The sequence below is a fragment of the Chiloscyllium punctatum genome, chromosome 22 (assembly GCF_047496795.1).
Source record: "Chiloscyllium punctatum isolate Juve2018m chromosome 22, sChiPun1.3, whole genome shotgun sequence".
NCBI lineage: Eukaryota > Metazoa > Chordata > Chondrichthyes > Orectolobiformes > Hemiscylliidae > Chiloscyllium > Chiloscyllium punctatum.
Window position 1 is genome coordinate 90,097,246 of NC_092760.1, and position 25,994 is coordinate 90,123,239.

At 43.1% G+C, this 25,994-nt stretch overlaps 2 protein-coding genes across 4 annotated transcripts in view; one reads left to right on the forward strand and one right to left on the reverse strand.

Annotated features, from left to right (window-relative positions):
- The first annotated feature begins 996 nt into the window (after nt 1-996).
- ccnd1 (cyclin D1) lies at nt 997-24,676 on the forward strand. The gene is made up of 5 exons (XM_072592807.1): nt 997-1,286; nt 2,783-2,998; nt 4,121-4,280; nt 8,473-8,621; nt 21,010-24,676. The coding sequence occupies exons 1-5, from the start codon at nt 1,089-1,091 to the stop codon at nt 21,163-21,165; spliced, it is 879 nt and encodes a 292-aa protein (XP_072448908.1). The 5' UTR covers nt 997-1,088; the 3' UTR covers nt 21,166-24,676.
- lto1 (LTO1 maturation factor of ABCE1) overlaps nt 13,187-25,994 on the reverse strand; it is a 142,483-nt gene continuing 129,675 nt past the window's right edge. The window contains exon 5 of one of the 3 annotated variants that reach the window (XM_072592813.1): nt 13,187-13,425. In XM_072592813.1, coding sequence (XP_072448914.1) covers nt 13,378-13,425 — 48 coding nt within the window. In that variant the 3' untranslated portion in view covers nt 13,187-13,377. Of the gene's footprint in view, nt 13,426-17,454; nt 18,030-25,994 lie in introns of those variants that run through there. The other 2 variants (XM_072592810.1, XM_072592808.1) reach the window with 2 other exon arrangements.

Below are 25,994 nucleotides of genomic sequence, written 5' to 3' on the forward strand. Positions count from 1 at the left end.
GGCGCTGGATGCCTCAATGATCGATGGTCGCCCGGGCTCCGGGCTCGTTGATCTGCCTAGTAACAATCTTTTCCTCCATTGGTTATGCTAATACCTTCGCCTCTTATTTCTACCGGCGTAAGGGGTTTCCTCTGACAGACCGAGGAAGTTTTGCCAATTGAACTTCACCCCTCCCCTCCACCCCCGTACCAGGGAGAGAGAGAGAGAGAAAAAAACTTTTCTAAGTGGAGAGAGAGAGAGAGTTTTTGTTAACACTCAGAAATAAGGAGGCAGCCGGGATTAGGAGCACATGCATCAGTGTTTCAGCAAAGCAGGAAGCTTTGGGAATAAACTGGCCTGACCCCTGGATTGTGGAGTCGGCGTAGCAACAAGAACATAAAGCAGAGCGAAAAATTAATAATCATGGGGGGGTGGGAGTCGTTACAAATCTTAGCCATATGCAAATGACGATAATACAACAAAGTGCATGTTTTATCGCATGGGCACAGGAATCGCTTCATGCCCAAATATGTGCGTGCGCGGCTGCATTGCACGGTCCGAGAGGTTTTCAGTGCAGAATGAATCTTATTTTTTAACATTAAGTCTGCTCCCATCGTACCGAATGCTCGCTAACTTTCACTGAACTGTCAGTCAATCATGAGTTGATTGACAGCTGACTACAAGTTCCCACTGATTGCACGGATTGGGGTTTAATTTTGCAAATATGTAAGTGTGCAATATTGCATAGAAATCTAGGAACATGACCGGCTCCCACACACACACAAAAAGGAAGTTTCAAAATAAGCCCAGTCGCCGCAGTAAGGTTGAATTTGAGTGGATGTTGCCTCGGAATGGGGTGGCTTTATCAGCTCCCTTGCCCTTCCCAACCCACACCCGTCCCCCACCCCCCGGATTTGGCCTCTCTCGTTCCTCCTTTGATCTTCCCAGCCGCAGCTGCTCTGCATAACAACAACTCAAAGGCGATTGCGTCACTTGTGGGCAAGTTATAGTTAAAGTTTTTTTCCCTGAACTAGAGCCTCCAGAGGCAGCAGCATCCCTGCTTTAGTCAATGCAATAAGGAGAGAGAGAGAGAGAGAAGCGCCCTAGCAATGGAACATCAGCTGCTATGCTGCGAAGGAGAGACCATTAGAAGAGCTTATAACGACCCCAATCTCATCAATGATCGGGTCCTGCAGACTATGCTCAGAAGCGAGGAGAACTGCCTGCCCTCTCTCACCTATTTCAAGTGTGTTCAGAAAGACATTGCGCCTTCCATGAGAAAGATTGTTGCAACTTGGATGCTGGAGGTTTGTTCACAGAATCTTATACAGAACGTAGATGTGTGTCTCTCTCTCTCTCCCTCTCCTAGTGCAATAACTGTGTGTATCGAGCTGTGTGCACGAGTTGACGTTTGTAGTCTGCAGGACTTTATTGCAGCTCCGATCTGTCCCAGGGATTTTTTTCCCCCAAAGTTTAAACTTGCAAGCTGGCTGCACAACTGTTGGGACTTGTCATAGAGACCCTGTAAACTCCAGTTTTCGCCCCCGCATCCTCACTACCCGCGTCTCTTTGCTTTCCATCTGAGTGGGATTATTGATGTAATGTTTTAAATGCAGTTCCTTTTACCCCCCCCCCACCTCTCTCTCTCTCTCTCTCCCTCCTTTGCCCCCTGAACCCGCCCTCCTTTACTGTATGCCCATAAACAGGACCCCACTTACCCCGACCGTGAGCTGGGTACGGGGCACTGAGGTGAGGTGATGTTTTGGAAAGGCCGGTCTATTGAGGAGGGGGGAGGCTGCTAGGATAAAGGATAAACGCTCTGAATGCCCCCATCAGTCACCCACCCCCTCTGCACCCTCTCACTGCCCCTCGCCCCCGGCTCCTGGGGCTCAGAAATTAATTTTAACCCCAAAATAAGATTGTACACGTATGCAGTTCAATGCGTGCCAGTATTCAACGCCATCTTTGTTCAGAACAGCCCTTTTCAACCCCCTCCCCTCCCCAAACCTCTCTCCAGGGCATGGGGGATGTGGAGGGGGCTTTTTACCCCCTTTGGGATGGTTGCTAAGCCCGGGGTGGTGGGGAAATGCTGCTGAATTTCCGGGTGTGAAACTGGCAGAGGGTCCGTGCAAACTCTCAGAGAGAGAGAGGGGAAGGGGGGGTCAGCGAAAACCCTGTGTCTCTGAGCCCTCTCGGGGAGAAAGGTTTCGAATTGAGGGGCAAAAGGGGTCTAGGGGGTCAGGGGAAGGAGCGCGGCGCTAAGTTGAGAGCCCGCTGCACATTTTCAGGCAATTTCTGCGCCGTTCCGCCGCCGCTGAGTATTTTAAATCATTTTTTGAAGGAGAGCAGCGGCTGTTTTCTGATGTGGGCGCAGTTCGTAGCTTTCCTCCGGGGGGACTCACATTTCACTCCCTTTGGCGACTTCGACCACCTGGAAATGCCCCCAGCATTGGCCGGTTCGAAAGAGCGCCGCTTGCGCCGGATTTTCGACCCATTTTGGGCGCCCGGGCTAATTTTTAAATATTTTTAAATATTTTTTGAAAAGATGACGACGCGAAAATTCAAGCTGCTTTGGGCAAGGGAGAGAGAGAGAGAGAGACAGGAGGAGGGGAGTCTGTCTCTGCTGCTCAGTCCAAATTCCTGGGTCGGAGAAAAGGGTTACAAAGAGGAAATGAAAGGGGGGGGGGGTGATTTTGTTTTGGGGGAACGGGGTGTGGAATAACCGCCCCAGGTTCCCTCAAGTTTCACACCAAGTTTTTGTGTTTGCAAGCGAATTTTCCACTTGTGTTGTTGCCTCCTGTAGGTTTGCGAGGAGCAGAAATGCGAGGAAGAAGTCTTCCCGATGGCGATGAACTATTTGGACAGATACCTGTCGGTTGAATTGACCAAGAAAACCCACTTGCAATTATTGGGAGCCACGTGCATGTTCCTGGCCTCGAAAATGAAGGAAACGATTCCGTTAACAGCGGAAAAACTCTGCATTTACACCGACAACTCTATTCGGCCCGAGGAGTTACTGGTAAATGGCCAATCTCTTCCACCTCCTTCACCCCCCCAAAAAAAATCATCTCCCCCTCTCCATTTGAACTTGAAAGCTGAATCCTCTGAATTCTCTCTAAATCTTCATTGAATATCTACCCCCCCAACCCCCAACCCATCGCCAGCAGTAACTCCTTCTCCCTCACCCCCCACCCCCCACCCCCCGTTACATTTGAGTCAGCCAGACAATGTGCAAACACTGACATCAAGTTCCCATATTTCAGCAGCATTGAGCGCGACTCAATTTGCAAATCTCTTCCTCAAGTTAATTAGGACCAATGTTTCGCACCTATTCCCCCCACCTCCAAAGAACAAGCTTCCACTTTCCATTATCAAGCCCCTTCAATTTGGGACCTCCACTCCCCCTCCCCAAATAATTTTCTCATTCAGCACAACCCAAACCAAACCCACAATTATTTCCACTTTCCTTCAAGTAGCCGGAGAACAATGTGACTTCGAATCTCGGACATTGTCACTGATTTTAGGGATTGGGGGGTTTTGTGCTTGTAGGTTCTCACTGTCCCAGATTTCTGCCGTCGAACACTGAACGGCTCTGGGGTTTTACAGAGGGCATCTTAACTTGTCCATCGCTGGATTTGCAGGAGTTGAACTTAATATTTTCGCCCCACTGCCCTTGTTTGTTGCATTTCCATCTGAGGTGGATGGTATTTCTAAGGTGGTGGCGCCCTCTGTTGAGATCAGCCTCACCCTGTTGAGACCCTGAACAGCGTCTTGTCGATTCGATATCAGAACACGAGCAGATTAATGGTATTTATTTTTTAAAAATGTATTCCACATGTCATAATTGCACACAACAAAACTCCTCTCTTTACTTGAAGTTCAAAATTTACGCCATTGCTGAAGACTTACAGCCCATGTTCCAGCCTGTGTTTTTTTTTAAAACTTTGGAATACAATGCGGAAACTCATTAAGATATTTATTTTCCATCAATGTGTTTTACGAGATATGCCATTGGCATGTAAAATACACATTCTCTCAATGGAAACAGTTCCCAGCCCAGTTTGGTCGTTTGTTTAAAGTATAATCTTTCAGTTTCTGCTGCAGGGCCGGCACAGCCCAAATCTGTATGTTTCTGTTTCAGAAAATGGAGCTGCTTGTTCTCAACAAGCTGAAGTGGGATCTAGCCTCTGTGACCCCCCACGATTTCATTGAACACTTCCTCAACAAGCTGCCCATTCCCAAGGACAGCAAGCAGATCATTCGCAAACATGCGCAGACGTTTGTGGCTCTATGTGCTACAGGTACGGAGTCTGCACTCAAAACAACTGTCATGTGGGGTGGGGGAGGGGGTTGGGGGGGGGTGCAGGGGGCACTGCAGATCATATTTCTGAATGGTAGGGGCCAGGCATTTCAATCGAGCACTCGAGAGGCTGAATGCATTTCTTCAGCTTTGCGTAAATTTGCATTTAACACACCATTTACGCTAATGCGAGAAAGATGAGGTGTGCTACCAACATAATAGGAGCTGAGAGATAAGATTCCCTATCCCTGATTACGTGGATATGCAAAATAAAACTTAATGCAAAGACCAGTGGCTAACGCAGTCTGGGGAAGCAATTGGCATCCAGTTGAATGATTTTTAAATGCTTTTCAGTTTGATAGTTTTTGCTGGTCACATATGCTGCATTTTCTCTGATAAGAGTACCTCTACAATATTGAAAACTCAAGTCAGGAATGTTTTGGGTGTTCTGCTTCTGTATTAGGCACCAGGAAAGTGAGTTGAGCTTCCTCACTGACTATTTCCCGGTGTTAAGCAGTACATTTCTCAACCATCTGAACTTGGCTTTACCAATAACTGGAAGCTAATACAGTGTGTAGTTGTTAGTCAGAGTTTGGTCAGGATTGTGAGGAAGTCAAACTTCTCTAATTGTTAAAAATCACACAACACCAGGTTGTATTCCAACAGGTTTGTTTGGAAGCACTTATAACCTGGTGTTGTGATTTTTTTTTAACTTTGTCCACCCCAGTCCAATGCCAGCACCTCCAAATCTTCTCTAAATGTAGCATAGAGTATTATTTGGGGACTGTTAACTGCAGGTCCTGACTTGTGGGTATTGCAGGTGGAGTCATCTAAAATTTAAACAAGACAGCTTACACCTGAACTCTTGTCTCTCCATAAAGAGCCGTGTGCACTTTCAATGTTGTGTTCCATTCTAACCACCAGGATGCTAGAATAAGTCAGAGCAAGCCAATGATTTTCCCACCAATATTCCTGTCTCCATGCCTTCCCCACTCATGAATGCACATACCTCTTGTTGTAATACAGACGCACAGACATCCCACACCCTTTCACTTCTCACTGTGCATGTTGTAAATGTAGATTTTTGGAGATTGGTTGCTCGCCCTTAAGAGGCACCGCTACTAACCTAGCTGCTTAGCCGTGTGTTTGCAGCAGAAGTTGCTGGAAAGTATTTGGGAATGAAGAACACTGGTCATTTTAAAAGAAAGTTTATTTAATACTTTGCCTGCCAAGCATGGTGTGTTTGGGCTCTTTCGAAGTATGCTGCTTGAGAGAAGCTAAGTTTGCATGCTGGAATTAAACCTGGGATCTGTCTGGCTTTTATGGCCAGAATTCTAACTGGAGAAACAGATGGAACCTCCGGGAAAATCCCAAATTGTTGTGTTCTCCTACTCAGACTACACCGTGGGTGACTCGCTTGATGTTGTCAAGCTTGCCCTCTAGTGGAGCTTTTCTTTAACTACAAATAGAGACCAGACGTAAACATTGATTTTGGGCTGCACTGTACTTGCATTTCATAATTCACTTCACTGCCACCTTTTTCTTAATCCTGTCATGTGATTGCACATTGAGGAATCTACACTGAGCTTATAACTGGCAATATTGTGCTGCAGAGGTAATGTCCCTGTCTCTGAGTCAGGCTGCCTAGCTTCAAGTCCTACCTGCTCCAGAGGTGCATCACAGCATATCTGAATAGGTTAGTTCAAAATATCTATAACTAGATTCATAGCTACCATTGTTAGCTGGTGAATGATAAGGCTTGGCATTCTCCAGTCTGCTGATACTGGTGTAGAATGGCCAGTGTACTCTGGTGTACAGGAGTGAGTGCAACTCAGGCAGGTGTGTAAGTGAGGACATCTAAAGGCAAAAAATAGACAGTTATTTAATATTTAACACATTTTAATAACAGAATGCATCATTCATTTGAAGTTGCCTGACCTTTGTTGAAGCAACATGGTTTTGGTTTGATTACAGCACCACCAGATAAGCTAAAGGAATTAGTGTTTCTTTGTTTTTAAAATAATACTGAACAAACTAATATTTGCAAAGTTTGTCACATTTTTCGGTTAGGGAACGCGTTACAGGTTTGAAATTTGGCTTAAGGAAATTATCGAAGCTATGAGAGTGTGGTGTGATACATCAGCTGTTGAAGTTAATGGATAAGCTGACGGGGAAGTGTTTGGGTTTGGGGAGTTGATGAGTGGGGAAGTTGGGGGGGGGGGGGGGGGCGTGGAAAGAAGGTAGTTGTCTTGTTTGGTGGATCCCAGAAAACATTGGCCTCCTCATTTAGTTTGAGGATGATGAAGTTTTCCTGAATGTGTACTCCCTGTTGCTCTGAGAGTTACAATGCTGGAGCAAATCGAGAGAGTTCAAAGGTTGTGCAATGCTGACATTCCAGTACTTTGATCGATGGCTCCAGTTCCTTTTTTTCTGGGGGGAGGGTACAGTTGATGGGTGAAAATAGACCAGCCTAAGGCCTGAAACGCAACATGTGCCCATGGCAATTGACAGACGTATAAATGGAGCACTGAAGTAATTATCCATTACAAAAGCTTGAGCTGGGACTTTAGAGATGGTTTGGCGGGGGGGAGGTGGTTGGAAGGGATGATTTAAAAGACTTTTAATGGAAGGGATTACATTCAAGGTGATGTTGAGCAGAATTCCTTTTGTGCAGTCTCTGAATTGTCTGTTTTAATAGAGTTGGATTTTCCTAAAGACCTTCTTTTGTGCTGCGGTAGGTCACAAAAAATAACTAGTGTTGTTTGAAGTTAACACATAATTGTCAGTAATGAATGGATCTTGGCATGGACAAGTGATGTTGGGACAAATGTTCAAGTTACCAAAATTTAAAATGGCATTCATAATAGGTAAAGAATTCACAACCGGGCTGGTACAAGTTGCATATTTCTAATAATTATGTAGTTTAAAATATGGCTACTTGATATTAATGACACAAACTTGAAACAACTGCACCTCCACTGTTCTCTGTACCACTTCAAGAATGTGACTTGTTGGGACCTGTCAAATCTCAGCAAGTGGATTCAGTGAGCAGTTTTGATTTGCCTGAATGAAAGGATTTCATTCATGGCCCCCAGCCCTCGGTTTTGATGGTGTTGCTTCATGCAGAGTTGAAGGAGTGGCTCGTCCTGTTTGGGTTCTTCCCCTCCCACTCCCACCCCCACCCCTCCTTTTTCTTTCTGTTCTTTTTCAGAAAGAGACTTGGAAGATTTAGCCTCCTTTGTCTTTGTCCTGGGGGTGGTGGGGGCGGTGGTGGGGGGAATGCAGTGTTGGCTTTCTTCCTACAACACTGAAATTGTTTATTCCTTTCGGATGAAGTCTCAAGATAGGCCGGGAAGAATGTCTGTTTGAGTTGGTTTCGGAGTTGGCGGGGTGGTGGGGGTGGGGGGAGGTTGGGAGCATTGAGGAAGCAGGGGCCGGCCTCTTCCAGCCCCCATTCCAAACACCCCCCAAGCTTCCCTTTTGTCCGCATGTCAAGTCCAATTCATCTTTGCTGTGTGGAGCGCTCTCCCTCCGCGCTGTCTCGATCACACACGCTGAGCTGATGGGAGGTCAACAATGATGCAACACTCTTCACTCTGGGACACCCAATTACAAGGCACAGGCACTCATCATTAATATGCTAAAATTGCTGGCCTCTGGTACAAATAATTCCTTGTTATATGTGACAAAAGGGCAGGCCATGTTGTTTGTCTGGAGCAGTCACGAGTATAAAAGTGGACACAGAAATATCATTTAGGTTTTGAGTGTCACTGTTGTGCCTCCATAGGCACTGAGTGAAGTCAGGTAGCAGTACTGAGATTTGCTCCCTCCCAAGTTCCTGATCTCTCCCGGCAGATGGCACACCTCTGAGTCATGGTGACTCAGAGCACAAAAGAGCCATGGCAGTGGTCTCGAGTGTGGACCTACAGCAGAGCTGTCTGGCACCAGTCTTGCCCTGCTGTCAGCATGGTGTCAGATCGGAGGCTCATTGAGTGCCTGCCAAGTCCTGGAGGTTTCCGTCACTTAGTTCTGCCACATCTCACTGAGCATCAGTCACTGCAATGGGAGGACAGCCAGGGCATTGCGCACGGACTGCACACCCAAACCGCAAAGGGTCTGTCACAATTTGCCCCCAGTGGGCAATTTCTCCTCAGTGCCAAGTTTAAGATTCCTGCTGGTTTTCTCTTTTGTAGATGTCAAGTTTATATCGAACCCACCATCGATGATTGCAGCTGGCAGTTTGGCTGCAGCCGTTCATGGCCTCCACCTGGGCGATAGTGACAGCTTTCTTTCCTATCAGTCTCTCACAGACTTCCTATCACAAATCATCAAGTGTGACCCGGTAAGTGTTCCCAGTTTCAGCATGTGGTGTATGCCTTTTCTGTTATTAATAAACAGCCAAAAAATGTGTAAAATTGGTAATAGGTTTTGAGAGAGATTTGGATAAATAATTGCAGGGTTAAAAGAAATAGTGAGGATGTGAGAAAGCTAGGGTGTGCGACTCAGCTTGTCCAATAGGGCTAGCATCAGCAAGTTGGGCTGAATGGTCGCCTATCCTTTTACATTTCGAAGAGAAATTCAGTCCACTGCCCCAAATCATAAATCCAAAAGCAGACCATTCAGCTCATCAAAACCACACTTCTGAAGAGCATCCCACCTGGACCCACCACATCTCTGTATTTCCCATGGCTAATCCACCTAGCCTGAGTGCTATGAGTAAATTGACATAGCCAATCCACCCTAACTTGCACATCTTTGGATTGTGGGGAGATAACCAGAACACCCAGACTAAGTCCATGCAGAGATGAGGCAAATGTGCTACCCTCCACAGTGTCACCCAAAGTGGGAATTGAACCCAGGTCCCTTGTACTGTGAGGCAGCAGTGCTCACCACTAAGCCACCATGTGTTCCTAATGTATGTATTTTTCCTTTAGTTATCATTGTCCCTGCTTAATTGTTTTCAAGTTTAGTGTTTGATGAGTTCAATGGGTGTGGTCTCTGTTGTTCTCTGCACAACCATCCAGCAAATACCTTCCCATGATATGTACTGAAAAATGTGTTGCTGGAAAAGCGCAGCAGGTCAGGCAGCATCCAAGGAACAGGAGAATCGACGTTTCGGCCATTCCTGAAGAAGGGCTTATGCCCGAAACGTCGATTCTCCTGTTCCTTGGATGCTGCCTGACCTGCTGCGCTTTTCCAGCAACACATTTTTCAGCTCTGATCCCCAGCATTTGCAGTCCTCACTTTCTCCCATGATATGTAACTATCGTGAAGATCTTTCTTCTTGCCCTGCCTTGTTGAAAACCATAGAGGTTTATAAAATTAAAGATTTTTGTTAATGTAAAAATTGCTTTCCTTCCCCATCTGTATGGTGACTGATGCAGGGCACAGTCCCACTGCTCTCAAGATGCCTGGGCAGTGAATGCTGATAATCTGAGCACTTCACATAGGAAAGCTGAAATACTGTCAGCAACTAAACTTTGCTAAATGGTTAGTGGCTGAGGGGACAGGAGAAAATGGACTGTCTGATGCACTTATCCCTGCCAGCACAGTGCCTGTCACTCCCTTATCAATGCCTTTAGGACTGATTTAAAGAATCGCCCATGTGACTGCAAGCAACAGGAAACTCTTTCGACTGGAAGTCGATGAATAAAGGTGTATAATATGTAATTAGATTTATTTGTAGCTGCAGTGTGAAATACTGCAATTGAGACAAGTATACTTAAATGTGGCATTGCTGGGGTTCCTTTTCAATCAAAAATTAATAAAGCTCAGGGTGTGAAATGCCCTGATTGGGAGCCCCAGGATAAAAAGAATTTGAATGGTTTAGCAATAATAGCCATGTTATGTACTTGTAACTCTTCTGCATTCAAGAGTACAATAGCTGTGTGATGTGTGACTCATTAGTGGCCATTCAACAATTAATAGTGTATCAGTAAAGACAGGCAGAGGGTTAAGCTTAAAAGGAAATGGCTCATAAGAAATGTGATAAATGGGCCTCATGGTGTTTGTGACCTTTATGTGTGGCCTGTAACCTGATGCCTTTTCATGTCAAGTGGAGCCAATCTCTCTCTTGTTCAGGTTTCCTAATGATCTGAGTCCAGTTTTATTGCACCTTGCACCTATGCTGCAAAATTCACTGGCTGACCAGTCTGATGGGGACATTCTCTTTGTTTGAAGCAGATATTTGACTGATTTATGCTGCGGCTTTCCTTCTGCCTAGCTGGACAGCAGGAGATGTGCCTCAGTCAGAATTGGGCTATAAAGCAGTCAGGGATCAATTGGCTGAGGAAGACAGGGATTCTTTTGAGCAAGTGGAGGGGAAATGCTAATGTGTGGCTCGGTGACGTATGATCTCTGACGCGGAGATGTGCTTTTTCTTGTCCATTGTAATGCAGCAGCCCAGCATTATGTTAGGTCAAGGGTTCTGCAGCAGAACTAACTTTAGCAGGACCAACACGATGTACCTAAAAGCAAAGGTCTTTAAAATGTTGCTGGAAAACAGCATCCAAGAATGTTGCCCCAGGAAAGGACGTGTATGCTTCTGCTGAGTTTATATGCGAGACAGTAACCAAGATCGATTTATACAATGTACTGAACTAATTTAAGACGAGTCCTACACTTCCCCATGCCTCTTTTCAAGAATAAACCCCATTAAGTTTTCGTAGCAAAAGGCGGAAGAAGCAAGATATTTTGAATTGTTGTTTATAATTGGTTTGTTCTACTTGCAGTTGGTTATAAATATGAGCCAAACACACTCTCTAGCCCAATGGTTGGCAAATGTAGTGGCTTGACTACTTTGCTGCTGTATTTATTGTAAGAAACCTGCCGCAGGCAATTTCTGTCAGGGGTCTGTGAATGTGATAGCAACGCGAAGTTTGGACTAAACATATGCTGCCTGACCTGCTGCGCTTTTCCAGCAACACATTTTCAGCTCTAAACGTACAGTAACCCTGATCTTCCTTTCAGGCATGCAGTTTCATTGTTCATAGCATTGGTACAGTGCAGAAGGAGGCCATTTGGCCCATCACATCTTCACCAGCTCTCCAAATGTGCATCTTAGTGCCATCTCCCACACTTCAGCTCCAACCCTGTGTGTTGATTTTATTTAAATAATGGTCCAATTCCATCTTAAATGCTTCAATGGAACCTGTGTCCACTAATTTCCAGGCAGTGCTTTCCACACCTTAACTACTTGCTGGGTGAGAGAGTTTTTCCTCACATCGCATCTGCTTCTCTTTTTCAGATTACTCCAGAGGTTGGACTTCCCATTCTAGATTCTTATACAGTTTCTCTCTGCCTAATTTGTTCACTCTTTTTGTGATTGTGAAACTCTTTATTAAATCTCCTCCTCTCCAAGAAAAACTACCCCAACTCTTCCAACTTGTGTTTATCGCTGATATTTCTCAACCTGGACCTATTCTTGGAAACTGATTCTGTGCTCTCTTCAATGCATTCACATCCTTTCTATAATGTAGCATCTAGAACAATGCATAGTACTCAAGAGAAAGTGTAACAAGTGTTTTATGCAATTTTAAGATGCAACTCCTTTCTCTTGTTCCAAAGCACTGCCAATAAAACCAAGGGTACTGTATACTTTATTAACTGCTCCCTCCGCCTGTCCTGTCACCTTCAACAGTCTGTGTGCATAGAACATTACAGATGAGAATTGATTATAATTTTAACCTGATGACCCAGCAGGAAGCCCTCTAGTGCACCTGACCTGACCTTTGCTTGCTATTTATATTTAACAAGAGTATTGTTAGGTAAGACTGGTGATCAGAGTTGATCCCTGTTGATTTCCCTGCAGGGTAGCTTGGCATGAGATTCACCTGGAGTTTCCCCTTGTATCTTCAGTAATTCACATTGTAAATAACCAAGTTCCAGTTGTAAATTTAGTGCCAAAGTCTTGGTAATGACATTTGGGATGTACGTTCATGGTTACTGTTAATGGTGTTACCATCAAATGGAGATTTAATTGGAATTTGATAGAATTTTAACTGTTTGGCTGTCTGTAATTAAACATAGCTGAAAATGTGTTGCTGGAAAAGTGCAGCAGGTCAGGCAGCATCCAAGGAACAGAAGCCTTTCCTGAAGAAGGGCTTATGTCTGAAACGTCGATTCTCCTGTTCCTTGGATGCTGCCTGACCTGCTGCGCTTTTCCAGCAACACATTTTCAGCTCTGATCTCCAGCATCTGCAGTCCTCACTTTCTCCTGCAATTAAACATATGAAAGAGAGATTACCTTGACTTCCCAATACCTCTTTAAATTAAGGTGGATGTTAGGGTGTACTTTATAGGCACATACCTGATTGAAGGAAAAGCTGAGAGTTTAGAGTACTGGCATTGGTTCCATCTCCTTAGTAATGGGTCTAATTTCCTGTTTTCACTTTGATCGCCAGTAATTGAAACCCAAATTAAAATAATTGGGACGCTTGGGCAGTCTTATATATTTTTCAGAAAGTACCCTTGGCCCCATTGTGTGAGTGCTGTGAATTTGTTAGGTCTGATCAAGTTTCCACTATCCTAATTGTTTTTGGCTTAATCTTTTGAACTACCCACACACCTTCGATTCGGCATCTGTTATTCCAGGGAGAATCGAGACCTGAGAACACTCAAAAGCAAATGTGATCTTTCATTTGGCAATCTGGACTCCCTCGTCGGCGCTATCCTCCCTCCCCAACCCACATCCCACTTAACATCCTGTGTTCCCACCAACACACTCCCCACGCTAACCATTCCAAAAAGAGACAGACAGAACTGCTTCAAGTAAAAGATCACAAGAAACTTGTTTATAAAACTGGAATGGATGTTCTAGTTGAGTCCTGTTAACTATAAGTGCAACTCTTTTATTCAGATATAACAGAAAGGGGTGAGAAGCTCTCTTTTAGGATTTTTGAGTCCATTTTAAATTTCCCAAGGAATGAAGGAGGGCACTGAATACCAAAGTTTGGCAGAAGGATATAGGCAGTGGTAGCAAGACTCATTGTGTTCAGATTCTGAACCTGTGGCATTGAAGTTGTCACTGAATGCAATACTGACTGATCAGCATATTCCTGGTGAAGGGCTTATGCCCGAAACATCGATTCTCCTGCTCTTCAGATGCTGCCTGACCAGCTGTGCTTTTCCAGCACCACACTCTTCGTCTGAGGGAAAAAGAGACATGATTATTTAGCTCTAGTGGTATCTAGCCTCTCCTTACGTCACTGAGGGAAGGGGGGGGTGCAGGTCAGTGATGGGGACAGGTGCACAATTCCATTTCCCTTGGGGGAAGTGATGGTGAGCAAATGTCAGAAATATGAGGGTTGCTGAAACAATAAACACCAAGGTCATGGAAAGACATTCAGAGCAATGAATTGATCATTTAAATGAGCAATTAATAGAAATGACCCTCTGAGTACCAAGCAACAGAGCTTAATATTGAAGCTAATTTATTTTTTCTTGCCTCTTTGATTAATAAGCAGAGCTAGTGCGGGAGAGAGAGAGAGAGAGAAAGAATCAGCCCTAACTCTGGCTCACCGAGGAATGGAGTGGCACCTGGGGCCAAATGAAGGAGTGAGGCTTAATCCTAACTGTGACCTTGGGTCACTACTGGTGAGGCTCACTCTGGAGCTGATGTCACATGAATTCATACAGATTGGAGGTTAGCGGACTTTCACCACCTCCTCTCAGAGCAGCCTTACCCTCTGACATGCTGGTCTAACCATGCTCCATAAAATATAGGAGCAGAATTAGGTCCTTTAGCCCTTTGAGTCTGTTCTGCCATTCAATCATGACTGATGTTTCTCAACTCCATTCTCCTGCGTTCACCCCATAACCCTTGATTCCCTTATCAATCAAGAACCTATCTATCTTTGAATTAACAACACTCAGTGACTTTACCCAGCCCTCTCAGTATTCTATACACTTCAATAATGTTCCCCTGATCCTTCCTCTCTGGATTATTCTTGTAAACCTCCTTTGGACCTCCTCCACGTCCAACACATCCTTCCTTCGATATGGGATCCAATAATGCTCACAATATTCCAAATACAGTCTGCCTTGAGCCTAATACAGCCTCAGCAGTATATTTCTGCTCCTGTATTCTAACCCTCTTGAAATGAATACTAACATTGCATTTGCCTTCCTAACTGCCCACTGAACCTGCTGTTAACCTGAAGAGAATCCTGACCTCGTGATTGGTGGAATAGCACACCTCATGGATACAGTCCACAGGGGCTTTGGAGGATAGGAATGGTCATGGGGAGGGTTTGGGGATGGGACTCTGGCTGGGGAGAAGGGGGAAGGAGATGAGAAGTCCCACCACAGGGACTTCAAGTCCCTTTGTGCTTCAGATTGCTAAAGCCTTTCCCTGTTTAGAAAACAGTCTTTGCCTCTATTCTGAAGTGCATGACCTCACAATTTCTCCCATTGTATTCCACCTGCCATTTCTTTGCCCAGTTTCCAAGCCTGTCTAAGTCCTCTACAGCCTCCCCGCTTCCTCAACAAAACCTGTCCATCCACCTATCTTTGTGTCATCTGCAAATGTAGCAACAATTCTCTCAGTACCTTCCTAATCATCATTAACGTATAACGTGAATAGTTGTGGTCCCAATACTGACCCCTGTGGAGCTCCATGGTCAACAGCTGCCATCCTGAAAAAGACCTCTTTATCCCCCTTTCTGCCAGTCAGCCAATCCTCTATCCATGCTAGTACCTTAACTCTAACAGCATAGGCTCTTATCTTATTTAGCAGCTTCTTGTGCAGCGCTTTGTCAAAGGCCTTCTGGAAATCCAAAACGATCATGTCAGCTGGCTGTCCCTTGTCAAACTTGCTCGTTACCTCAGTCAGTTCCCAGTTGTCCTCTGTCATCTGGCGTCATTGCCTCTTCTCTGTGGTGGGACTTCTCACCTCCTTCCCCCTCCTGCCCAGCCAGAGTCCAATCCCCAAACCCCCTCTGTGTCCATTCCTATCCTCCAAACCCCCTGTGGACTGTATCCATGTAGTGTGCTGTTCCACCAATCACAGGCTGGTTCTCTGCTACTCTGACTTGTACTGGCCTCTGAATGGTGGAGTGTGTCCTTGCAAAACCTTCCACTTATATTCACGGATTTTTGAAATTTCAGCTTCAAATAAAAAATACAAAAACAATAAACTTGCACTTTTATTTTCCACTGATCCTTCCTGTGTAAGGTTGTGTAATTACTAATTATGGGGACCCTTCAAATGAGCTGTAAATTTGTGATAATTAAATGAAGAATTTGGAATGAACTTCCTTATACCAGAGAGTGACGAGATGTAAAGCAGACATGGGACTGTATGAGTTGTTTTTCCAGGGCTTTGTGAGATTAGTAACTGGTAGATCAGGCACCCCCCTATCTATTTTAGCTTATTTTCCTTCAGAGGTAGTGATTTGTCTACCATTCACATGCAGCCCCAGCCTTGTGACTTGCTTGAATGTTGACTGTGGGAGTGGAAATTGTCCGAATTAAACTTTCCTCGGCCTGACACCTGAGATTTGTCTCAGCCATTCATGGCTTTTGTCTTTGCCATTCCAGAATAAGACACCTGAGACCAGCAACGGCATCATTTTCTCTGTCGTGATTTGAATTCGGCAAACTAGAGCAACATTTTAGGAAAACGTACCTGGGCTGTTGCCCACAATTCAAATTGTGCCATCTATCTTGGAGTACTCAAGTGATTAGATGGTTGCAATTTTGCAGCTTTAAATCATGACAGCTGTTTGTTCAGGTCCTACACAGATAAGACATGGGAGCAGAAATTAGGCAGTTCAGACTGCTCTGCCATCCCGTCAATGTGATAAACTTCTCAATCTCATTCTCCTGCTTTCTCCCCATAACCTTTGATCCCCTTCATATTTGAGAACCTGTCTATCTCAGTCATAAATATACTCAGTGAAGATGTTTTAATGCTGACAGATGCTGAGAGACGTGAGTGGAGCAGAAGTACTCAGTGTAGACCAGTTGGGATAAAATGGCTTGTCTCTGCTATAAATTTATTTATTGTTACAACCGACAAGTTTAAAGGGTTAATCTGTCAGGAAAACATTCTTGCATTTTCTTTATCCCGTATATACTATGCAAGAAAAATATGTCATCATTCTGGTGTTACGTTCACAGAATCCCTATAGTGCGGGAAGAGGCGATTTGGCCCCCAAGTCTGCACTGACCCTCCAAAGAGCATCCCACCCCAGACCCACCCCAATATCCTATTTCCCCATGGCTAATCCACCCTAACCTCCTCTTTGTGACATGTTGCTTACTCCTTTTTAATTTCTAGGTTGGTAGGTGTGAAAACAGAATTAAAATGGTTCTTTCAATGACAATGTGGGGCAGGAGATCTTGGTCCATTTCTGCTTTGATCCACTCTTACCTTTCGTTATATTAGCTGACCTAATGCTCCATGTATGAGCTATGAGGGGGTAAAGTTCATTGTCCAAGACAGATTAAGATGTTCACAAGTTTATTTCTTTGGTGCCTCTGGACCGTCTAATTTTGTTTCCTTTGCATGGGTACCAGAGGTCCGTGTGCAACAGCGACTTCCAGAACTGGAAGACAATGTTGAGAATTGTCTGATCACAGCCACTGTGCAGCCTAGAAGGAGAATTGGTCAATGCAGGGCTGACCTCTCGTTATGTAGGTGATGGGGAGAGAACCAGCGTGGTGATAGTTAAATCAAGTGTTTGGAAAAAACTTCTTATTCCCAGAGAGTCGGGAGAATGTGGAATTCACTACCACCAGCTGTGGTTGAAGCACGCAGCATAGACACATTTAAGGGAAACCTCAATAACACATATTAGGGAGAAAGGAGATTGATTGAAGAGCACTGGAGGAGGTGTCTGGTGTGACCTAGTTGGTGTATTTCTGTGCCATACCATCTGTGTAATCCTCACAGGATTATTGAATTTATTGAACGGGCCGATGGAGCTTTCTAATAAAGTGAACCACGTGGGGTTAACTGTGCACCATCAATTATCCAAGAAACCTCAATTATCCAAGGGACGTGAGAGGGCAGTATTTCAATCGGTCAGTCGAATTCCGGATAATCAAATGCCAGATAATATTGTTAAGCCACCGGGACCTTGCAATCTTGCTGGATAATCCATTATTTGGATAATCGAATGCTGGATAGCTGAGGTTCCTCTATACTTCCGCTCTAAGATTTTGGGTGAGGACATGATTGAACTTAATTAGAATTAGTTTTATTGTCACATGTACTTGGGTACAGGGATACAGATGCACAGTGAAAAGTGAACAAAGTCACCATTTCCAGCACTACCTTAGGTGCCCAGGTAAAAAAATCCTTAGGTAAAAATTAGAAACATAAAGCTAAAAGTTCAGCATTGCCATCTTTCTAAAGCAGAGAAAGGGAGGAAAAACATAAAGGCAAATGGAGCAGACGCCTCCCGCACCGGTCCTGCCCTCTGGGCCGGGGGCCTCGCGCCAGTCCTGCCCTCTGGGCCGGGGGCCTCGCGCCAGTCCTGCCCTCTGGGCGGGGGGCCTCCTGCGCCAGTCCTGCCCTCTGGTCTGGGGCCAGGGCCCTCCCGCGCCGGTCCTGCCCTGTGGTCTGGGGCCCTCCCGCGCCGGTCCTGCCCTCTGGTCTGGGGCCCTCCCGCGCCGGTCCTGCCCTCTGGGCCGGGGACAAATGGTGGATGTGACGCATCATCCAATGTCCTACATGAAAGTGCACCGTCTGGAAGCCAGAGCTGCTGACACCATTGGAGAGCTGGAAGATGGCATCAGTCAATGTCTTCAGGGAAAAAGAGCACAAAGAGTTTAGAAAATACAATGAAGCCTTAATTTCAGGGTAGTGCATATTTCCCAGAAACTCTCCTTCATTGTGTTACTTGTGTTAATTCTCAGTTCTGCTCTGTTTGGACCATCAGTAGCATAAAGATTAGCCATCATTGAGAAAGGAGAATCCAGAATAGCACAAATACAGTCACTTTATAAGCTTCTTTCAGGAAGGTTGGAGCCTAAAGACTTGCTCCCAGGAATCGAGTATCAGTTCTTGTCTGACAATGTTGTTCTTGGTAATGTCCTTCCTCATGACATCAAACAATTCCAAGTCAGTGGGGAAGATCCCATGGCAAAGAGTTTGGGAAAGAGTTTATATTCTTTTAGCTCAGCGTTCTTCCCTCAGCCAACATCACTTAAAACCAATTAACTAACGCAGTCAAGTTGACGGCAGTTTCTGGGATTATTGTGCTGGGTGCAGAAAAGCTGGCTTATTGCCTGTATTTCAGAAATAATACTTTGTGAAAGGTTTTGAGTTGTGCAAGTCTTTGCAAATAAGCAAATGATTGAGGTGAGAGGATAAAAAGCAATGGTTAATGTTTTCCTTTTTCTGACGCTTTCCCGTCCTTCACCTCCCCCCGCCCCCATGGTTGGTTTGTTATCAAGTGTCCGCTGATTTAGTTCATTTACCATTATTTTGCAAGTGTCCAGAAGGTGCACTGTAGTTCTTTCAAACAGAATCTGAGGTTGTTTTGAACAAATCAGTGCTGTCAGACCAAATGTCATAGGCCCTAGGTGTATTCATTTTGCAGCTTCACAGAACTGTTTGATGTTGGACTCGAGCTCATTTTATGTGCAGTCGTCAGGAGATAGCATCAGCAGTGTTAGGGAAATGGTGAGGAAGTTAATGGACAGGCATTCTTTTGTCACTCTGACTGAATAAGCTCTGGGAAAGGTTTAAAGCAATAACTGAGGTGACCTCTGTCCTTTTTAAGCCTGTAGTCCCTGACACAACATGATTAACGATGACATGTCTGTACTGGCAGTAAAGCCACACTGATACTGAAGTAACTGTTTGATTTGTACAGTTTGCACTAATATTGGCAACAATAATGTCAAGCTTGACTTTAAATGTGATACATGATTATAGTAAGATTTGTAGTTTGGAATAATTTAATTTGATGATTCTTATTGAAAAAATGAATTTGCGATTTATAAAATTCTGAAGTTACCTTTCTGGTGCTTTTGGGGCACAAAGTAAGGAGACAAAATTGCACGCAAACACAGAAGTTGCTGGAAAAGCTCAGCACGTCTGGCAGCATGTGTGAAGAGAAATCAGAGTTAACGTTTTGGATCCAGTAACTGAGTTCTGAGAAAGTGTCACCGGACCCAAAACGTTAACTCTGATTTCTCTTCATAGATGCTGCCAGACGTGCTGAGCGTTCCCAGCAGCCTCTGTTTTTGGTTCTGATTTACATTATCTGCAGTTCTTTTTGGTTTTTAGACAAAATTGCACATTAAGCATTCCAGTTGAAGGGTGTAACGAGAGACAATGACACTGCTGCAGACCCATTTTTTTTTCCAAAAAATGTCATTGGTTTCCAGTCATGCAGATCATAACAGGAGGCACTAATTTATCATTTAAAGAGTGCTTTGACTGCAGGGGTTGACAGGCCAGAGGTCAAAGAAAATGACAGGCAAAGGTCACATCATGATAAGACTGCAAACAAAAAAGATGCTAAACCAGAAATATTAATGAATTTTCAAATACACAGAAGCAAACATTTGTGTTTTCATGTGACTTCTGGACAGCACTCTACCCAAAAATCACAGTTTTCCATCAACACTGATTGTTATACCAGAAGCAGTCTACAACATTAAATGCAGCAGAAAAGTTTAATTATATTCATATATTTTTCCAGTGCATCTGGAGGATTCCTGTTGCTGAATGCGCAGAATGTGGCGACAGTAGAAATATTAATTGGCAAGAGGGAATCCAGTTCTGCAATCCTGAGATCTTTGACATTCTCCAATTCTACACATGGTGGGGTCCAATGTCCACTCAAATTGTCCCTGGTCATAAGTGGACCTTTGGACTTGTGGAAGCAGAATATGGGGTCTGGATGGACTGTCTTACGAGGAGATGCTTTTGGGCTTGTACTGACTGGAGTTTTGGAAAAATGAGAGGCAACTTTGTACAAAGTTCTTAGGGGACATGACTAGGGAAAGTCTAGGGCAGAAAGCGCAGTTTCAGAATAAGGGCTCACCCATTTAAGACAACTTATGAGGAAGAAGTTCTCTGAGGAGGTAGTGAATCTATGAATTCTTTACTGCAGAAGGCTGTCGAGGCTGGGTCATTAAATATATTCAAGCTTGAGGTAGATTTTTCATTGTTAAGGGAATTGAGATTATGGGGAAAGGGCAGGAAAGTGGAGTTGAGGATTATCAGATACAATCTCATTGAATGGGTGAGCAGACTCAGTGGACTGAATGGTCTACTTCTTTACATACATCTTATGTTTTATAGTGTCCAAGGCCTGAGTCTCTTCATCAATGGCCTTCCCTCCAATTTGAGACCATGTGTAGGAGTGCCAATTATCATGTGTGAACACCTCAAGCAGTTAGCGAGGGGCTCCCGTGACATAGTGATGGTAGTGTTTCTACAACTGGCCCAGAACATCCAGGCTGTACCTACCACAGAGATCTATCCAGTTCTGCATATCCCCAGTTGTCCTTAATTTTGAATATTAAGCTCTCTGGGCGTTAGCTGTTGAATTTATTTCTAAAACACTCATCTGCCTGTTCCCCTTTTTTTAAGGTGCTCCTTCAAAGCTATTCATTGATAAAGCTATCACGTTTCACTGAGGCATCCGAATGTACCTTGACGTGAAATGCTGCTTTGCTAATTCTGTGAACTGTTTTTCAGTGTTAAAACCTCAACACAGTTTTAACTTTCTCTATTCCCAATCCCTTTCCTGTTTGTCTTCACACAGGATTGCTTACGGGCCTGTCAAGAACAGATTGAGTCACTTCTTGAAACAAGTCTACGCCAGGTACAACACAACAGCATATCCTCGGAAACAAAGACTGTTGAGGATGAGCTAGATGTCTCCTGCACACCGACTGATGTGCGAGATGTGAACCTATGATAATTGACAAGAACGGTCACTGGCAACTCGCAAGGAAATGCTCGCTATATATAAATAAATATATATTAAAAAAAACACCATGACCTCCCCTCCAATATCTCCAACACATTTATAAAAAGAAGGGAACTGCTTCCTTTTGTGTTTCAGTGCTCGTGTCCCTTCACCATGCATTTTAAATATGAACTAGTCTAAAACTGATTGTTTTAATGAACAGGAAAGAGAAGGCTTTTGCATAGTCAAGCATGTGTTAGCTACAAAATACATGCAGATTATATGAGACTTTAATGGAAATGCATTTTTCAATTCAAAAACCATGTTCATGCTTCTAAATTTATAATAGAGTAGAAAATGTCATTAGGGGAGGTAATAGATTTGATTTTGAATATGAATGAACCATTTTTAATGTAGAAGAGGGTTTTAGGTAGTAATGATTTAATCTTTTTTCTATTTAAAAAAAAAGGAAAAAGTGAGTAAAAAATGCATAGCTTTGACTGCAATTTAAGCTTTTCTATACCTGCTTGCATATGTGTCTAGTCACTTTATAATCGGTTTGTCCAGATGTTTATGTGATTTCTTAGTGGTTATCCTCTTCACCTTATAAATGGTTGATGTAACCCATTGGTGTATTTTAGTTATCAGCATTATTATTTGTATTCTTTGGAAACTGTGGATAAGGCTTGCTGGGTGCTTGCTTATTATTGCTCATGCAGGTTCATTTTACTACTCGTGGCTAAATACCTAATTATACACACACAAACTTACTAATGATATAATACCTTTTTAAAAAGTCTGTGTCTTTTAATTTTATTTTTTTGCCAGAAGAGACCTATGTAAATATAATGTTGGCTAGAGTCGACCCGTTCTGGCCAATCAGTAACAGGTTAAATCCACGGCCTGTGGAGATTTGTTTTCTCTCTTCTCAAACCATTCCATTTCAAAGCACTTTCGGTCAGTAGGTTTTTGTTTTAAATTCTTTGTGTGGAAATTTAAAGAAAAGTTTAAAAACAAAATGGAATGGTTTAGAAATATTAAGTGCTTGTGTTTGCAAAACAAGTTATTTCGACTATGGTGTTTGAGAGGGAATTGGAACTTGGATTGTGACATTCCAGTGAATGATAACTACATTCCAAACAAAATACTGCCAGAATCACCCACCATTTTTTTTTTCTTATTGAAAGAACAGTGTTTAGAAATCTTTCATGTGCCAACTAATTTATAAATGGGGCCTGTGTAGACGTATTCTTCAGGTTTTATCAGCACGTGTAGAATGTAACCATGTTGTTCCGGAAGCTTGATTATCCACAACTAAAGAAAATGCTTCATGTAATTTATTTATAAGGTAATGTAGATCTATTTATTGTCAGTCTGAAGTACAAGAAGCTTCCAGTAGAGATACATCAGAATTCAGGTGTTTTGTGTCGCAAATATAGGATCTTAGTCCTTATACAAAGATGTCTCGTTCCTTCTCCACGCAGTAAATTTAAGATGTTTTAAAATTGAAATGATACTTGAATGCCGTACAGTATCTTTTAGAATAATAAAGGTCCTCTGAACAAGAATTTCTGTGCGATTTGAGGGAGCATTCACTATTGGTTGATTTACTGCTATGGATGATCTTTGGTCTAAGATTTTGTTTTCGGCACCTGTGTGTGATGGAAAATTCTGATTCCTGGCCAGATATACGACCTAGCAATGATCACGAGGAGTGAGAGTGAACTCAGATGGAAGTGGGCTATGGTTAATGTTGCAAATGGGAAATAATTAACTTTGAAAGCAGCTTGTGTTTCTTTCTTTTAATGGAATTTAGTTTTTCTGAGCTTAGAAGGATATATTGGCATAGCTAACACCCCCGACCTTTCCCCTCAGTCAACAGTGATGATATGAATTCTGTCTGGAGGTGAAATTACGTCCAGCATTAAAGCTGCAGTTGGCAGTCAGATTAAGCTTGATATCTTCACTTGGCACAGGTGGGTGGGGTTGACGTTTTCTTGCGCATGTTCTTTTTTTTTCTCTTGTGCTGCGCTCGACCTTTCGAGCATTCATGATTAAAACCGGCTGGGAAAGAAATTTTGTGCTGCCTTTTCTGGAGAAACTGGCCACAGTCTTTTGACACCAGTATTTTTCCCCCTCGTTTCTCGATTTGAGGACTATGGTCCAATGGACATTTGAGACAATGTTGGTGCTTCTTGACGGCTAGTTTCAGATAGGTGAGATGAGGCAGGAAACCTGAAAAAGCTGCTGCTATTACATGCCCAACGTTCAGAGTGCTGTTGGATTGGATTCATTATCATTTCTGTAAATATCTTTCTTTAAAGTTCAGGCCCCATTTATATACCTTTTATATATTTTCCCTTTCACCACCATAAACATGAAACACCATAGTTTTTATTTTAGTACAATTAGTCTTCTTGGAGAAGAAAAATAATTAGTTGTCCCTTTTTTTTAAATTTTCCCCCCCAGCTTTTAGGTGTTGATAGAAAATTTGCACATCTTGGTATGTACTGATGCTAGAAAGTAGTCGAGGGGAGGAGGAGAAACTATACTCAGATTGAAGTTGTGGTGTGAGGAGAATGTGATGGGAGAGATGTTTTGTGTGATACTGCCGTCTATGGTGTTGATTGTAAGATATGGAGTGGACACTCCTTTTTGAGCTGCTATGGATAAGTTCCCAGCTTGGTTTAAAATTAACAATTTTTTTGCTTTTTCTCTTTTTTTAAAAAAAAGTTTTTTTTTCTTTGTCATTGTGTTTTGCTGCTATTTTATGGATCAGTTTTTATTACAATGCCATATACTGCCATGTTATAGGTTTTAATTTTCTCATAGAAAATTATGATATTGACATCAGTCTTTGTAGATTTTTTCATTAATGTGATCAGTTCTTAATGTGATTACTGCTCTATTCCAAAAAAAGGTTCCTGTTCACATTACCTCAAACTACAGATAACCAGATTTTTTTTCTTTAAACACCAGGTTTTTGTTTCATGTATTGCCTCATAGTCCAGTTTTACTGTAAACTGAAATGCATTGTACATTTATCTGAAAGGGTTCTGTAGGGAAATACTACAGGTTCCAAGAGGTCTGATGTATACTGTCTGAATTTCAGGAACATTTGCTTACCTCAAGTCATTTCTGCATGTGGATCTCTCTTCTTCTGAACCTTCCATTATGTAACCACAATGCTGCACAGACAACGGAAGTTGGTTGTACAAGGTTGTGTACCGAAAAGGCAGTGTACTGTATTTTTATATTAAAGAAGATAATCTGTACTGAAAGTCCAAAGGCTGAAATCGGGATTTCATGTACCGACAAAGATGTCTGTTTTTTTTTAAATCAATGTTTCACATATTTCAGATGGTCACAATCTATATAAAGCATTCAATTACAAATTTGTACTTTTATATTTTACAAAATGTCACTGTTCATGGTCTGAAATGCACATTTTCACAAACAGACCTGTACTAGACAAGTTTCCAACGAAGTAAACTAGAAATAAAAATGTTTTGAAAACCTTTGTGATTGTGCTTTTTGTCTTTTTTTTTAAGCGTCCTTTGGACATTTTTTTGCAGGTTGCAATCCAATGACAGATTAACTTGCATTCTCATTGAATCTTTTTACTTCCTTTGGTATGTTCCAAAGTGCATCACAGCCTTTGAATGAGCTGTTTCTCTTTTCTGGGAGAAATTCACACAAGTCTATAACCAGGTATCTCCGAAACAAATTCCTGTTTGAGACCTATGCTTTTCTCAAGAGAGAGATCATATGATACTGCAATCCGAAAGCATCTTTTAATGAATTGAGGTTGTGGCTGATGCTGCAATTCCTGTAGGTCACAGTAGATCATGCACAAACTAACCCTGATGAAAATACAAAATGAATATCATCTCATTGATCACTGTGTGCGCACTAAATAAATAGAGCAAACAACAAAACCAATACTGGACACGTGTGCAATGAGCAAGTGTGGGAACCTGCTGCCACATCACACCTGGTAACGGGTTACAAACCAATATTAGGATGAAGATATTGTGGCGTAGACTGTCAAGTGGTGTATGGTATCCTAACCTGGGAGGAATGTTCATAGTCATGTTGGGATACTGTGAAGTCGTGATGCTGCAAAGACCTTTCTGTACATAACATGGTTTGTTAACTGGGTTTTGAATAATGGTGGAAGATATAATTTTGGATGGTTTCAGAGAATATCTACTTTTAGTTTTATGTGGATAGATTATTTCAGAGTATAATGGAACTTTGACCAGATGGGCCAAGGAGTGGCAGCTGGGGTTCAATTTAGGTAAATGTGAGGGCAGGACTTTTACAGTTAGTGGTAGGGTCCTGGGGAGTGTGCAAAGCAGAGAGACCAAGGGATGCAGTTGCACAGTTCTTTGAAAGTGGAGGTGAAGACAGACAGGTTGGCGTCTGGCATGCTAGCATTCATTTGTCAGAACATTCAGCATAGCAGTTGGGACATCATGTTGCAGCTGTGCAGGTTATTGGTCAGGTCATTTTTAGAATATTGTGTACAATTCTGGTTTGCCTTCCATAAGAAAGATGTTGCCATGGATGGAGGGTTTGAGCTATAGGGAAAGACTGAATTGGCTGGGGGTGATTTCCCTAGAATAACAGAAGCTGATGGATGAGCACACAGGTTTGTAACATGAATGTGGATAGGGTAAATAGCCTAGGTCTTTTATTTTCTACAGTTTGGGGAGTCCAAAGCTAGAGGGCATAGGTTTAAGATGAGTGGGGAGAGATTTAAAAAGGACCTGAGGAGTAGCCTCAGGGTGGTGTGTGTATGGGGTGAGCTGCCAGCGGAAGTGGTGGAGACTGGT